General features: G+C 47.2%; 1 protein-coding gene across 6 annotated transcripts in view; it reads right to left on the reverse strand.

The window, feature by feature from the left end:
• RGL3 (ral guanine nucleotide dissociation stimulator like 3) overlaps positions 1-17,400 on the reverse strand; it is a 378,735-nt gene that overhangs the window by 90,189 nt on the left and 271,146 nt on the right. For all 6 annotated transcript variants that reach the window (XM_085600548.1, XM_085600547.1, XM_085600546.1 and 3 more), the window contains one exon: positions 15,118-15,221. In XM_085600548.1, coding sequence (XP_085456674.1) covers positions 15,118-15,221 — 104 coding nt within the window. The remainder of the gene's footprint in view (positions 1-15,117; positions 15,222-17,400) is intronic.

Below are 17,400 nucleotides of genomic sequence, written 5' to 3' on the forward strand. Positions count from 1 at the left end.
TGATGTTCGTATTATTAGCTGTGGTTTTGGTAGTAGTGGACTTGGATGGATTGGTGATAATGGTGGTGTTGGATGTTATGTGGTGATACTGGTGGTTTGTGATGTTGGTGCTGTGCTGTATTGATGGTAGGGTTAGTGGTGATATCGGGGGTGGTGGTGGTATTGCAGTGATGGTATTGGTGGTATTAACATGGGTACACCTACTAATTGCTTTTATAGCATTGAGACAGTGTGACCCCAAGATGGCGATCCAATGTGATGAACAAATGCAATTTAAAGGCCATGTTAAATTCAGACTCCCACCCATATCATGGTAAATGCATTAAAAAAGCCAGCTCTAGTAAAAAAGATACTTTCTGTATAAAAAATGCATGTGGTAAAAGGGTAGTTATTGACGTTTTAGATGTAAAATAGTCCCTCATGCACTTGAATGCAAGTGCTCCACAACAGACAAAATGATGCACCAAACAGCCAAGACCATGACAGCAAGACAAAATGCTCCTCTGGGCTGATCTAAGATGGGATTCACGACTTTGCAAGCGGTCTAAAAAGACCAATGGTTAAGGGGACTGACCCAAACCATGATTGCCAATGTCTTTTATCCATGTTGTACAGCAGAGTGGCTGGTGTTCAGCTTGGCTAAAAGTTAGTGGTTTGCATAGAGTAGAGGGGCTTATAGTAGAGTGGCATAGATGAGAGTGGTGTAGAGGAGAGTGAATTAGATTGAAGTGGGGTGGAGTAGAGTAGCATAGAGCTGAGTGGAGTGGCGTAGAATGGTGTGGCATTGAGTACATTGGAGTAGTGTAGAGCAGAGTAGATTGACATAGAGGAGTGTAGAGTAGGGTGGCATAGACGGGAGTGGCATAGATAGGCTGGCATAGAACTGGGGTGGCATGGTGAGGCACAGGGTCAAGACTGATTTGCATATGGCCAGGTCTAAACTGGGGTGGCATGGTGAGAAAAAGAATGATGGATTTAATCCAGATCTCTTGACTGGGGGTGAATGTCTCCGGCTCTGGTAGTAGGGTACGCAGGGGGGCCTCGGGGGGGGGGGGGGCTCAAGGGCAGACCAGGCAGTATAATGAGCCTCACGCCCTATCCCGCGCGCTGGGGCCGGACACACCACTGCCCCCACAGCCGCCAGGAAGGTAGGGGAGGGCCACCAAAGACTCCAGGTAATCCCGTAAAGAGCAGAGTAGGGAGGGCCCGCCAGGATCACAGTGCTTCCATGAGGCAGCCAGGGGCCCCCAAGACAAGACCAGGGCAAAAGGAGGGGCCGCACACTGACCTTACGAAAGTCCCCCATCTACTGCATGGAACCGTGCTGCACAGGTCCAAATCGTGGCGATCCTCCACAGCCGGGTCCAACCCAGGCAGGCTCCACACCCGTCGGCAATTGATGTAAGTAATGCAGAACAAACCAAAACATTCACCCCCAGTCAAGAGATCTGGGTATAATCCATCATTCTTTTGCTCACCATGCCACCCCAGTTTAGACCTGGCCATATGCAAATCAGTCTTGACCCTGTGCCTCATGGGAACAGTCCAGCCCGAACTGCCAAGCCAGGTCCTCCCTGGACCGGAAACAACCATCCTAGGGCCGGTTTCGGGGCTTCACCCCTCATCAGCCAGGATAGCTTGATTCCAGTGGCACAGGGAGCCCAGGACCCATGTCTGGGCATACCTGGGGCACTTGGGGCTTGAAAGCAAAAGACACACAATTGATGGACGTAATGCAGAACAAATCAAAACATTCACCCCCAGTCAAGAGATATGGGTTAAATCCATCATTCTTTTGCTCACCATGCCACCCCAGTTTAGACCTGGCCATATGCAAATCAGTCTTGACCCTGTCCCGCACGCGAATAGCCCAGCACGAAGTGCCAAGCCAGGTCGTTCTTGGACTCGAAACAAGCATCCGAGGACCTGTTTCAGGGTTTCATCCCTCATCAGCCAGGATAGCTTGATTCCAGTGGCACAGTGAGCCCAGGACCCACGTCTGGGCATACCTGGTGCTGTCCTCCCTGGACTGGAAACACACATCCTAGGACCTGTTTCAGAGTTTCACCCCTCATCAGCCAGGATAGCTTGATTCCAGTGTCACAGTGAGCCCAGGACCCACGTCTGGGCATACCTGGCGCACTTAGGGCAAGAAAGCAAAAGAAACACAATTGATGGACGGAATGCAGAACAAATCAAAACATTCATCCCCAGTCAAGAGATCTGGGTTACATCCATCATTCTTTTGCTCACCATACCACCCCAGTTTAGACCTGGCCATATGCAAATCAGTCTTGACCCTGTGCTCATGCAGAACAAATCAGAACATTCACCCCCAGTCTTGAGATCTGGGTCAAATCCATCATTCTTTTGCTCACCATGCCTCCCCAGTTTAGACCTGGCCATATGCAAATCAGTCTTGACCCTGTGCCTCATGGGAACAGTCAGCCCGAACTGCCAAGCCAGGTCCTTCCTGGACCGGAATCAAGCATCCTAGGACCAGTTTCGGGGTTTCACCCCTCATCAGCCAGGACAGCTTGATTCCAGTGGCACGGTGAGCCCAGGACCCATGTCTGGGCATACCTGGCGCACTTGGGGCGAGAAAGCAAAAGACACACAATTGACGGACGTAATGCAGAAGAAATCAAAACATTCACCCACAGTCAAGAGATCTGGGTTAAATCCATCATTCTTTTGCTCACCATGCCACCCCAGTTTAGACCTGGCCATATACAAATCAGTCTTGACCCTGTGCCTCATGGGAACAGTCCAGCCCGAACTGCCAAGCCAGGTACTTCCCGGACCGGAAACAAGCATCCTAGGACCTGTTTCAGGGTTTAACCCCTCATCAGCCAGGATAGCTTGATTCCAGTGGCAGAGTGAGCCCAAGACCCATGTCTGGCAATCCCTGGCGCACTTGGGGCGAGAAAGCAAAAGACACACAATTGATGGACGGAATCCAGAACAAATCAAAACATTCACCCCCAGTCAAGAGATCTGGGTTAAATCCATCATTCTTTTGCTCAACATGCCACCCCAGTTTATACCTGGCCATATGCAAATCAGTCTTGACCATGTGCCTCATGGGAACAGTCCACTCTGAACTGCCAAGCCAGGTCCTCCCTGGACCGGAAACAACCATCCTAGGACCGGATTTGGGGTTTCACCCCTCATCAGCCAGGATAGCTTGATTCCAGTGGCACAGTGAGCCCAGGACCCACGTCTGGGCGTACCTGGTGCACTTGGGGCGAGAAAGCAAAAGACACAGAATTGATGGACGTAATGCAGAACAAATCAAAACATTCACCCCCAGTCACGAGATCTGGGTTAAATCCATCATTGTTTTGCTCACCATGCCACCCCAGTTTAGACCTGGCCATATGCAAATCAGTCTTGACCCTGTGTCTCATGGGAACAGTCCAGCCTGAACTGCCAAGTCATGTCCTCCCTGGACCGGATTCCAGCATCCTAGGACCAGTTTCGGGGTTTTACCCCTTATCAGCCAGGATAGCTTGGTTCCAGTGGCACAGTGAGCCCAGGACCCACGTCAGGGCATACCTGGCGCACTTGGGGCGAGAAAGGAAAAGACACACAATTGATGGACGGAATGCAGAACAAATCAAAACATTCACCCCCAGTCAAGAGATCTGGGTTAAATCCATCATTCTTTTGCGTACCATGCCACCCCAGTTTAGACCTGGCCATATGCAAATCAGTATTGACCCTGTGCCTCATGAGAACAGTCCAGCCCGAACTGCCATGCCAGGTCCTCCCTGGACCGGAAACAAGCATCCTAGGACTGGTTTCGGGGTTTCACCCCTCATCAGCCAGGATAGCTTGATTCCAGTGGCACGGTGAGCCCAGAACCCACCTCTGGGCATACCTGGCGCACTTGGGGCGAGAAAGCAAAAGACACACAATAGATGGACGTAATGCAGAACAAATCAAAACATTCACCCCGAGTCAAGAGATCTGGGTTAAATCCATCATTCTTTTGCTCACCATTCCACCCCAATTTAGACCTGGCCATATGCAAATCAGTCTTGACCCTGTGCCTCATGGGAACAGTCTACTCTGAACTGCCAAGCCAGGTCCTCCCTGGACCGGAAACAACCATCCTAGGACCGGTTTTGGGGTTTCACCCCTCATCAGCCAGGATAGCTTGATTCCAGTGGCACAGTGACCCCAGGACCCACGTCTGGTCGTACCTGGCGCACTTGGGGCGAGAAAGCAAAAGACACACAATTGATGGTCGTAATGCAGAACAAATCAAAACATTCACCCCCAGTCAAGAGATCTGGGTTAAATCCATCATTCTTGTGCTCACCATGCCACCCCAGTTTAGACCTGGCCTTATGCAAATCAGTCTTGACTCTGTGCCTCATGAGAACTGTCCAGCCCGAACAGCCAAGGCAGGTCCTCCCTGGACTGGAAACAAGCATCCTAGGACCGGTTTCGGGGTTTCACACCTCATCAGCCAGGTTAACTTGATTCCAGTGGCACAGTGAGCCCAAGACCCACGTCTGGGCATACCTTGTGCACATGGGGCGAGAAAGCAAAAGACACACAATTGATGGACGTAATGCAGAACAAATCAAAACATCACCCCCAGTCAAGAGATCTGGGTTAAATGCATCATTCTTTTGCTCACAATGCCACCCCAGTTTAGACCTGGCCATATGCAAATCAGTCTTGACCCTGTGCCTCATGGGAACAGTCAGCCCGAACTGCCAAGCCTGGAACTGCCAAGCCAGGAACTGCCAAGCCAGGTCCTTCCTGGACCGGAAACAAGCATCCTAGGACCGGATTCGGGGTTTCACCCCTCATCAGCCAGGATAGCTTGATTCTAGTGGCACAGTGAGCCCAGGACCCACGTCTGGGCATACCTGGTGCACTTGTGGCGAGAAAGCAAAAGACACACAATTGATGGACGTAATGCAGAACGAATCCAAATTTTCACCCCCAGTCAAGAGATCTGGGTTAAATCCATCATTCTTTTGCTTACCATGCCACCCCAGTTTGGACCTGGCCATATGCAAATCAGTCTTGACCCTGTGCCTCATGGGAACAGTCCAGTCCGAACTGCCAAGCCCAGTCCTCCCTGGCCTGGAAACAAGCATCCTAGGACCTGTTTCGGGGTTTCACCCCTCATCAGCCAGGATAGCTTGATTCCAGTGGCACAGTGAACCCAGGACCCACGTCTGGGCATACCTGGCGCACTTGGGGCGAGAAAGCAAAAAACACACAATTGATGGACGTAATGCAAAACAAATCAAAACATTCACCCCCAGTCAAGAGATCTGGGTGAAATCCATCATTGTTTTTCTCACCATGCCACCCCAGTTTGGACCTGGCCATATGCAAATCAGTCTTGAACCTGTGCCTCATGGGAACAGTCCAGTCCGAACTGCCAAGCCCGGTCCTCCCTGGTCTGGAAACAAGCATCCTAGGACCTGTTTCTGGGTTTCACCCCTCATCAGCCAGGATAGCTTGATTCCAGTGGCACAGTGAGCCCAGGACCCACGTCTGGGCATACCTGGCGCACTTGGGGCGAGAAAGCAAAAAACACACAATTGATGGACGTAATGCAAAACAAATCAAAACATTCACCCCCAGTCAAGAGATCTGGGTGAAATCCATCATTGTTTTTCTCACCATGCCACACCAGTTTAGACCTGGCCATATGCAAATCAGTCTTGACCCTGTGCCTCATGGGAACAGTCCAGCCCGAACTGCCAAGCCAGGTCCTCCCTGGACCGGAAACCAGCATCCTAGGACCGGTTTCGGGTTTCACCCCTCACCTGCCAGGATAGCTTCATTTCAGTGGCACAGTGAGCCCAGGACCCACGTCTGGGCATACCTGGCGCACTTGGGGCGAGAAAGCAAAAAACACACAATTGATGGACGGAATGCAGAACAAATTAAAACATTCACCCCCAGTCAAGAGATCTGGGTTAAATCCAGCATTGTTTTGGTCACTATGCCACCCCAGTTTAGACCTGGCCATATGCAAATCAGTCTTGACCCTATGCCTCATGGGAACAGTCCATCCCGAACTGCCAAGCCAGGTCCTCCATGGACCAGAAACAAGCATCCTAGGCCTGGTTTCGGGGTTTCACCCCTCATCAGCAAGGATAGCTTGATTCCAGTGGCACAGGGAGCCCAATACCCACGTCTGGGCATACCTGGCGCACTTGGGGCGCGAAAGCAAAAGACACACATTTGATGGACGGAATGCAGAACAAATCAAAACATTCACCCCCAGTCAAGAGATCTGGGTTACATCCATCATTCTTTTCCTTACCATGCCACCCCAGATTAGACCTGGCCATATGCGAATCAGTCTTGACCCTGTGCCTCATGGGAACAGTCCAGCCCAAACTTCCAAGCCAGGTCTCCCTGGACTGGAAACAAGCATCCTAGGACTGGTTTCGGGGTTTCACCCCTCATCAGCCAGGATAGCTTGATTCCAGTGGCACAGTGAGCCCAGGACCCACGTCTGGGCATACCTGGCACACTTGGGCGAGAAATCAAAAGACACACAATCGATGGATGTAATGCAGAACAAATCAAAACATTCACCCCCAGTCAAGAGATCTGGGTTAAATCCATCATTCGTTTGCACAACATGCCACCCCAGTTTAGACCTGGCCATATGCAAATCAGTGCTGACCCTGTGCCTCATGGGAACAGTCTACTCTGAACTGCCAAGCCAGGTCCTCCCTGGACCGGAAACAACCATCCTAGGACCGGTTTTGGGGTTTCACCCCTCATCAGCCAGGATAGCTTGATTCCAGTGGCACAGTGAGCCCAGGACCCACGTCTGGTCGCATCTGGAGCACTTGGGGCGAGAAAGCAAAAGACACACAATTGATGGACGTAATGCAGAACAAATCAAAACATCACCCCCAGTCAAGAGATCTGGGTTAAATCCATCATTCTTTTGTTCAACATGCCACCCCAGTTTAGACCTGGCCATATGCAAATCAGTCTTGTCCCTGTGCCTCATGGGAACAGTCCAGCCCGAACTGCCAAGCCACGTCCTCCCTGGACTGGAAACAAGCATCCTAGGACCGGTTTCGGGGTTTCACCCCTCATCAGCCTGGTTAGCTTGATTCCAGTGGTACAGTGAGCCCAAGACCCATGTCTGGGCATACCTGGCGCACTTGGGGCGAGAAAGGAAAAGACACACAATTGATGGACGAAATGTAGAACAAATCAAAACATTCACCCCCAGTCAAGAGATCTGGGTTAAATTCATCATTCTTTTGCTCACCATGCCACCCCAGTTTAGACCTGGCCATATGCAAATCAGTCTTGACCCTGTGCTTCATGGGAACTGTCCAGCCCGAACTGCCATGCCAGGTCCTCCCTGGACCGGAAACAAGCATCCTTGGACCGGTTTCGGGGTTTCACCCCTCATCAGCCAGGATAGCTTGATTCCAGTGGCGCAGTGAGCCCAGGACCCACGTCTGGGCATACCTGGCGCACTTGGGGCGAGAAAGCAAAAGACAACAATTGATGTACGTTATGCAGTACAAATCAAAAAATTCACCCCCAGTCTAGAGATCTGGGTTAAATCCATCATTCTTTTGCTCACCATGCCACCCCAGTTCAGACCTGGCCATATGCAAATCAGTCTTTACCCTGTGCCTCATGGGAACAGTCCAGCCCGAACTGCCAAGCCATGCTTTCCCTGGACCGGAAACAAGTTTCCTAGGACCGGTTTCTGGCATTTCAGCCGTCTTCAGCCAGGCTTGCTTGAATCCAGTGGCAAAGTGAGCAAGGGACTCACGTCTGAGCATACCCTGCCAACTTATGGCGAACAAAGCGGTACAAAAGGGGGTGGTGATGGACGGAGCATCAGAACCAATCAAACACTCACACCCAGTCAACAGATCTGGGTTTGATCCATCACCGCCCCCTTTTATACCTCTCTGTTCACCATAAGTTGGCAGGGTATGCTCAGACGTGAGTCCCTTGCTCACTTTGCCACTGGATTCAAGCAAGCCTGGCTGAAGACGGCTGAAATGCCAGAAACCGGTCCTAGGAAGCTTGTTTCCGGTCCAGGGAAGGCATGGCTTGGCAGTTCGGGCTGGACTGTTCCCATGAGGCACAGGGTAAAGACTGATTTGCATATGGCCAGGTCTGAACTGGGGTGGCAGAGTGGGCTAAAGAACGGTGATGTATCAAACCCAGATCTGTTGACTGGGTGTGAGTGTTTGATTGGTTCTGATGCTCCGTCCATCACCACCCCCTTTTGTACCGTGAGTGAGAGTACACGTACATCTGAGAAAAATAGAGACCGGAAAGGCAAGAGACAGACAGAGAAAGAGTGACTGTGAGAGAAAGAAAGAGAGAGATAGAAAGAGAGAGATAGTGACTGAGAAATAGTGAGGGATGCAAGAGCGCTGCACTGGAAGAAAGAAGACTTGAGCTGCCCATCTGCGCCCGTCCTGGTGAGTGACATCCGCCCTGCAGTGGGTTCGGGGCCAAAGAAATGAGGTAGAAAAACGAAGATTGCGCACAACTGGTCGAGTTAGTACACGGAGTTCAGTGACAGAAGCAGGCCAGAGGCAGGGCTCGCTGGGAGAGACAAGGTACCTTACAGCACTCGGCAAGGGACGGTGAAAGTGCCCACGTGGAGCTCTACATATGTGAAGCAGGTATAGGAGAGTTCACTTCACCAGGGGTCCAGGGAGGTAAGGAAACCGGGAAAGACCAGAGAGGTAGGACGTAGTGGATTAGAGGTAGGCGAACCACTGAAAGCTGCAGCTTGAAGCGTGGCTCAGCTCGAGTTCCTGTTGGAACCTCAATCCTATAACGAGCCAAGCTTTCATGTGGCTTCTGCCTGCCCCACTCGCTCTAACCAGGATGTAGCGTTACGGAAAGAGCTGCCGATCCGTGTCTCGGCGTCCACTCAACATCCGGGGTTTCTGGGCAAATCACTAAATGTAAACTAAGCACTTCTAGGTGCAGTGCCATAATGTGCTCTATTAATGTCAAAGCTCCACATGTTAAGGGAATACACTGTATTAAATTCGGAGGCAGCTTTATCACAGTTTACGTCAGGTTTGTTGTAGGATTTTAACAACAAACATTTTCAGGGTTCGCGGGCTCCAAGATCCTGGTCATATCCTTGGATCGGCTCTGGCTCGGCTCTCCCAGTAAATCTGTTCACTCGCCCAGCTCCATAGATTAGTACGGGGGCAGCCGGGAGCGGCGGCGGCCATCAGGTGTGCGTGAGTTGACAGGGTAATATCACGGGGGAAAGTGTGTGAAAGAAAGTTAGGCCGGAGGCAAAGGACTTCACAGAGACAGGGCAGTGATATTGTGGAGGGCAGGGAAAAGTACACAGAATGAGAGCAGCAAGTTAGGGGACAAGAAAAGTCACTACAGATGACGAACGAGGGCTCGAGAATGTACAGGGTAGGAGAGAGAGCTCACCAAAGAACAGTACAGCATGTGTGAGAGTAAAGAGAGACAACAGGAAAAGTTGGACAGAGGGGTTCATAAAGGCAAACCAATGAAGCGGGGAGGTGCAGTAAGGGAGAAAATTGAGGTAGGGTGAGTAAACGAAATGGTGGAAGATAAGCGTGACTAGGATGGCAAAGTTCATAGAGGCTGCCGAAGAGTGGGGGGAGGCGAGAAGAAAGGGGACGCCAGACAAGTGAAATATGTGACATGGGCGTTAAAAACGTAACTTGAGAAAACAGGAGATCCCAGAGACAAGTAAGGGAACGTGGGGTGGAAAGAACAAGAAGAAAGCGAGGTGGAACGAGAAAAGAAATAAGAATACAAATGTGAAAGAAAGAAATACACTGAAAGAAGATGAAAACGGGTGAGAAGTACGGGCCTAGATGGAAAGGGATAAGGGCAACAAGATCATGATTTAAAAAAAAGCTAGGCGGTAGAAAACTAGGTAGAGATAAAAGTAAATGTAGATAAAGATTCCGACTCACATGTAGAGGGGAAAGAGAAGTAATGGGGACCACGGAGAAACGGCGAAGAGTCTGGGAAAGAGGTAGAAAGAGAATGACAGAAAAAAGTTAATAAGGGGTCAGGAAAAGGTAAGCAAATATACAAGGGGTGAGGAAAGTTAAGAAACACAAAGAGAACACTAACAAGCGCAGTCCCGAAAGTGAAAGAGGACCGCGCTGCAGCCGCAGCATGGGGATCTCTTGTCTTTATGGGGCCATGTGTTTCTAATTAGAAACACATGGCCCCATAAAGATAAGGAAGTGCTTTGCGACAGACGCAAAGCAGGCAAGCAAGTCCGGGTGGGCCGGCACAAAAAGCGAAAGGGAGGCAACCCAAACACCTAATTTTCAATGGCAGGCCACCGTTTAGCATAAACGGTGACGCCAGCCTATGGAATTAAGGGGCGGGGCTTCAAGCCCTTTTCTCAAACTCCTCATTTATAATACACTCGCCGAGAGAGCTACGCATGTGCGCAGTAACGCTAGCGAGACCTAAAAAACAATCTAACAAAGGAATCAGTGTCCATATGCATTCACTACCAGAGGAGGAATCACTGATACCTTGTGACTCGAACGACTTCGAAGAAAAACAAGTTGCAACAGTCCAAGCCCAACACTAGATGGTAGGAGTATGTTGAGCATGTGTATTTCTGGCTGCCCACTACAGCAAAAAACGGTTCAATTTTGTTGAGAAATTAACATTGCATTTGATTTGTAAGTATATGAAAAATATATTTGTTACACAATTACCTGCATGGTGCAGTCACAGTCCGTTAGCCCAATAGGTTAATGTATGTACGGCTGAAATATTTGTGTGAGCTGTAGGTTAAATGGTGGCAAAAGCATATTTATTTTGCAGAGCGGTGAGCCGAGTTAATAACTTGTTTATTGTGGCTTCAGAAATCGTGTGTTCTAATTGTTACTTGCCCACATGGTGTGATTCTGGGCTAATGACACCCAATTCTGTCTTTCACAGTGCTGCCATAAAGGCTGTAAAGGCATAAACACTCTAGAACAGGGTTCCGCATGCCTGTAACTTCTATTCCACTTAAAAAACAAATTGCAAATACTGGTCAGTTATCTTAAAAGGGCTATGCCTGCCTCTATTTATTATTAATTTCTTCTATTCAGTCGTGATTAAAATACTTTAGTACAAATTAATAACAACAGTGTTTAAAAAGGTTCTCAGCCATGCACCATGCAAGCAGCATTTTCAGTCCTGTTTTCATCTTTGTGGGGTGGGGTTCATCTGCTCATGTCCAATACAGCAGCAGCTCCTCACCTAAAGTGGAGGAGCGTCGCCCCACTGCTCTACCAGCAGTTCAAAAAGGAAAAATACATTGATAATATTGCAATGTTATTATCATTTTATTTTTCCTGTCCCTACTGTCCCGGAGCCAGGGGGAGTAGTCGTGAGTACACTCTAAGTGCGCATGATGATTTGCCCGGCCGTCTTGGGCTGGCCAAACAGTCATGCACACTTTGCATGTTCTCTACCGGCTGTATTGCACAACCTTGGTGGAGAGCATGCAGAGCCTCCCAGTGCCTCTTTGAATGCTGAACCACGGCGCTCAGCTTGATCACAACGCTGCTGTAACGCTGCGTCGTGATTGGCTAGGGAGGTCTAGAAGCCTGTGTGCTTTCTGGTTCCTGCTTCCTGCTCCTGGACTCCTGGAGTGACCAAAGGGGACCGGCCTGTAGGTAAGTGTTTTTTTCCCATTTACGCCCACCCTCCTACCCCGCCACCCCCATTAAGTAGCGACTGCCACTGGTCCTATATCCCAGCTGCTAGCTTGTGTGATCTTCTGCATGCTTTGGTGCTTACAAGTAGCCCCTGTGGCTTTAATACCTATTCCTTAAAACCAAGAGTTCCACGTACTCCAGGTGATTGTGCAGGCAGGCGTGTGTATGTGACTCCTGCATATATTTTAAGGGGAAAAGAACCAGTATTTCAGTTTGTGAGGAAAGAGTAATATATTATTACATTTATAAATCACCAGAAACGCAACTGCTTGTTTTCTTGGGATTGTGTTGGGCCTCATTTTAATCTAGTGAAATACGTTTCTCATACATGTAGACTGTTTTCTGTAGTAAAATATGTGCACTTTTTATTTTCTTTACACCACCTATATTTAATTATCTGAACCTTATTATCTTAAAAGAGTATGGATTTCTAGGGAGTATCATACGCCTGCCTTGTATTTTTTCACCTTGTTCCATTTGTAACTTGATTCTATGAAATCGGAGAGACTTGCTTTTTTTGTTTCGCACAAGCCTTGTACAGGTGTCTGAAACGAGTCTGGTGAAGAAATGGTAATAATGTATTAATGTACTTGCTCACTTTACTATGAAATTGAACAGAAACCAGCACAACTATCCGAAAGTGAAGAAATGGTAATAATGTATTAATGTACTTGCTCACTTTACTATGAAATTGAACAGAAACCAGTACAACTATCCGATAGTGAACGAAGGCCTGCCTTCATCGTGACTTTATGAGCGCAGCTTGAGCCCTGTCTGTGCAAGGAGAGCAGTGTCTGAGTGTTAGGCAATGTTTCACAGAATGGTGAGAAATTTCTGAGTGCGTGATGAGTAGCAATTGAGTGCTCAGGGAATGCGAGGTGTCAGTGTGTGTGAGTGCACGGTGAGAGATGTGTGAGGGCAAGATCTGCGACCAAAGAGGTTTCTGAGTGCAGAGTGAGAGATGTGTGAGTAGTCTGAGTGCAGCTGGAGAGGTTTGTAAATGGTGTGTGGCTGCTGGGTGAGCGGTGTGTAAAATGTGTGGTTTTTGTGTGAGCTCTGCATGAATGTAAGGTGAACGAGGTTGGTGCAGCATGAGTGGTGTGAGTTGTACTGTGAGCAGTGCGTGCAGGATGTAGTAGTGTGTGAATGTTCGTGGTGAGCACTGTGAATGTGTAGGATGAACGGTGTATATGAGTGTGCAGGGTGAGAGGCAACTGAGTGCAGGTTGAGCGGCAAACGTTAGTGGTGTGTTAATGGAACGTGAGAGACATATGAGGGGTTTCGGTGCATTGTGACAGATGTGTGCGTGCAGAGTAATAGGTGCGTCAGTGCTTGGTGAAAGGTGCGTGAACACTGTCTGAGTGCAAAGTGAGTAGTGTCTGTGTGGAGGGTGCGATGTGTCTGAATGCAGGGTGAGCCGTATCACTGCAGGATCAATGTGCCAAATGAGGACTGTGTAACTGTTTTAAATGGGGACCTTTGTAATGTTAAATATGTATATAATGCACCTTGAAATGTCTTACGCTAGGCTTAATACCTTCACTAACCCTCTTTTTCTAAGTTAACCAAACTCCTCTTTTTTAAATACTCAAAGCCCTAATGCAAACTCCATCGCAAGCCCCCGTATATATCACTATTCAACGTTCAACTATCTTTAACGTAGGCATTGTTCCTTACCTTAAAGCAAGATTCTTGGAAAACATTACTCTCAGCACATAGCACTTTATCCTCTTGCTATCCAGGCCGAACAACAGATCTTTTAGTGCACATTATTTTACCCTGTCATAAAACAGGCAGAATACCGTCACACACCACTATTATCTAGAAGATACTGTACTCGCTGCCGGCATTTCGCACCTTTTATTTACAAGAAGCGCTGCTTCCTGTTCGGCCCCTCTAATCAAACAGTTGCCAGGCTCCAGACCAACGTTGCCTAGCAACTCACTGTCATAAGACAAACAGAACACCCATGACCCTTTATAGTATAAAGGGTCATGGGTAGGAAACCCGTAGCACTTTACTCAACATGCGAGCCTGCCCGATATTTCTTCTCTTTTGCTGCTTATAATTACTTTCAGGTCACACATCATTGAATTTTATTGTGTTTTAACAACAATCTATTTTAAGGCACAAAAACGTTAACAAAAAATAGAGAGGGATTTAATGTATGATTGTAAAGGTTTTAATTAACTGTACAGTAAACTTAATAATAATAACTATCCTCTGTGCCAAATGAGCAAAGCTTGAGTGTGCATGGTGAATTGTGTAAGAGTTTGAAGGATCACGTGCTAGATGAGCTAGGTGAGGTCTGTTACTGATGTGAGTGCAAGCTGAGAAGTATGTGAGCAGTGTGATTTGAGGGTGAGGGTAATGAGTGGAGGGTTAATAGTGTGTGACTGGAGTGAGTGGCTTGTAAGTGTGCAGCGGGAGCAGCTGTTTGTAGGTGAGCGGTGTGTGAGTGTAGGGTGAGAGGTTGGGGGTGTTGAGTGTGAGTAAAGGGTGAGCAGTCAGGAGAAGTTTTGTTTTAGTGATATGTGAGTGCATAGTGAGAGGTGGGTGAGCGGTATCTTGAGCACAGAATGAGCAGTAGGTGGGTGTAGGGAGTGCGGTGTAAGAGTGCAGGGTATGTGATGTCTGACTAATGGGTAAATGCAGCATGTGTGATGGGTGAGGGGTGCAGGACTCACCCTGCACTCACTGTGGGTCTGAGTGCAGGGTGAGTGGTGGGTTTGTATAAGTGCAGGGTGGGAGGTGTGCCCGTGTGAATCGTCATGCGTTTGTAAGCCCTGGGTGCAGCACATTAAAGCCAGTCATATTGGCATTGCCAATGCTTGTCGAGCATCATTTTAACTCCAGGCCTACGTGGTATTATCTTAGCGGCTTACATCACATCACCTTAAGCATCCTACCTATAGTCTGACATTTAAAAACTGGAAATATGAGATTGAGCCCATCAGTCCCCAAACCATTTAGTTTCCTTTCTTGTTGAAACCGTAAAGAAATATACATTGATACCTGGCAACTTCTGATGCTTTCTAAGTTTTTGACAAGTGCTACACACTAGGTGTGACAGCCATCGCGTTGATAGATTTCTTAGATACCCAATGAATGTATACATGAGACTAATTCATTGAGGGTCAGTGCATGTAAGTTTATCTCATGGGGATATTCTGAAAATCTGTCATAAAACTGACCCTCCTGGGCCAAAGGTGGGCATCCTGCCAACAATGAGTGGGCCACACGCTTCACTGTGTTGTACTGAAGGGCACTCATCTAACACTGGAATCTGATTGTAGGATGTCAGTCTGTTCCCTTTAAGATTTCAACTATAGGCAGTCGTGAATGGCGTTTTTGGAGGTGCATAGAGAGGTCAGAGCAGCAAGTCTGCCGTTACCTGTTCACCGCAGCCCAGGCCCTCTTCAGCCGGTAAATGGGGTTGGACTGCAACGCCGATAAGATGGCTCTGAGTGAAGAGAAGTTGCGCAGGACCCGACATTTCTAGAAGAGAGAGAGAAAGAGAGAGGGATGAGGCTCAGGACAGCAGGAGGCAAAGCTCGTAATAAACAGAATAAATATGGTGAAGTATTTTGACTTCATATGCTCACCAGCAGCGTCCAGAGCTGCAGCAACATAGATGAGAAAAGGGAACAATGGGCTAGATGTGATAAGCATTTGAACAGTAGAAAACACTCAAATGCGGCCTTTACGACAGATACAATTATTTTTCTTATGTACTAATCCCATTTTAAGAGTCGGAAAAAATATGCCTAAAATCGTGCATTTTTTAAGTAAAAGGATGAAACTTTGCAGAAGTGTTGTTTATGTCCAAAATTGTAAATTCAGGCAGTGTAGGCACTGGCCCCAAGCACTACTAGCCTTCAAATTGGAAAATGGATACTGCTGTATTCCCAAATCATGCTAAAGAATAAATGTAAGGAAAAGGACCATGATTTGTGGCTTAATTATCCCATAGCAGGTCCTAATACATGCACAAAAGTGTGGACTATGTTTAAGGGGATAGATTGTTATTTTGGACCTTTATAACAGCAGTTACAGTGTGTAAGTCATTGCAATTGTCCTTTTATTACTGGCTTAACAAGGCTCCAGGACGCCAGGATCAAGAACAGTGGAATTATTGATACCTGTACCTGTAGGAAGTGCTTGTTTATTGGACATATGATGTATATGATGAAAATATGAAGCGAAGTTTTAAATTAGTTGAAGGTGATCGTGCATCTGACCCACAAGGTCTGCTGTGTACTGGAAGAAATTTATTTTTTGTCAAAAAACAAAACTCTGAAACCAGCATGTCCTGCTGATTTTGCTAGTAGGAATGAGGCTTGTGGATATGAGACTACAGAAAACATTTTAAGGCTTTTTTTGAAGCTGTAAGTAGCTTATCTAAATAAACTGGGGCTCTCAATTGATAGAATTGTTCAAATGGAATTAAAGCTACCCTCCTCTAGCTGAAACACAAGTTCCATAGCAATCTAAATTTGCACTACAATCAGAAAGAAGTGGTCCAAGCTACTGAGCGATGGAGGAAGAAAATTAGGAAAGAGGATCCTTGTGAGTCTAATATTGTTTAGGTATCAGAAAGTGAATCTGATGTGCCTTATCAAAGTCGATTTATGTTGGGAGCAGATACCTTCATTGATGAAAAGTCTCAACCAAAATGTTTCTTCTTTGATAATAAAGACACTGAAAGAAACATTGTCCTTCACATCTATTTTTAAGAAGGCTACCCGACTAAGGCAGTGTGCTTTGAATCAACAAGATGAATGGCTCATTGCCAAGCTATGTGAGGGAGATATGATTGCTAGGGGTACAGTATACCATGCAGGGTCCCTCACATGCTTGCATTGTAAAAATAGAAAAGAATAAGCCTGAGATGAAAAAGATGATTCACAGCGTTTAATATTCAAAAATAACTTTTAGTCAATCCACTGTAGAATGTGAACAAAATATGCAAGTTTTTAACCTTTGTGAATGGAAGTGGCACAACTGTAGGAGAACTGAACAGCTTAGAAGAAATGTGCCCAGTCTTCATTCCACAAGGCAAAAAAACTAAATCTGGCTAATTTCCTTAAACTTGAGGACTACACAGAAGGCCGAAATTTGTTAAAAGTTTAAACAAAGAATACAGGGACTCTTTGAGCAAAAACGAGCGCTTGCTGATGACTTAGAAGCATTGATCATGGCACAAGCAACAGTGATAGTACACCAAAATATTCTACAAGACAACCAACATTTTCTGGATCATTCAAAGAATGCAAAGAAAAATGTATCTCTTCTACACTTCTAACTCTAACAACAATGCTAATGCATGACGCAAGAATACAAAGAGAAGTAACTTACGGATTCCAACAGTGTCTTATCTGAGCATAGCTAACCCCTTTCAATACCTTTAGGGGCAGAATCAGTTCTCTGAAGCTATAAGACACAATCAAGTCCAAGAGACACCATTTCCATTATTTATACACTCTTTTATTCACTCAAAACAAGATTTAAGGACCTTTGGACTTTCTATTTTGTTTCAGCTTACCATTGTCATATGGCTGTGCTTTAAGCCAGACTGTGTCTTAAGCTTCTCAACTGAACAACGGAACTCAAGTGCAGCTCATTTAATGATATTAGAGCTGTAAGCTCTCCAGACTTAAAATGTGGTGCCTTTACC

The sequence above is a fragment of the Triturus cristatus genome, chromosome 4_2, assembly GCF_964204655.1.
Source record: "Triturus cristatus chromosome 4_2, aTriCri1.1, whole genome shotgun sequence".
Taxonomy (NCBI): Eukaryota; Metazoa; Chordata; class Amphibia; order Caudata; family Salamandridae; genus Triturus; species Triturus cristatus.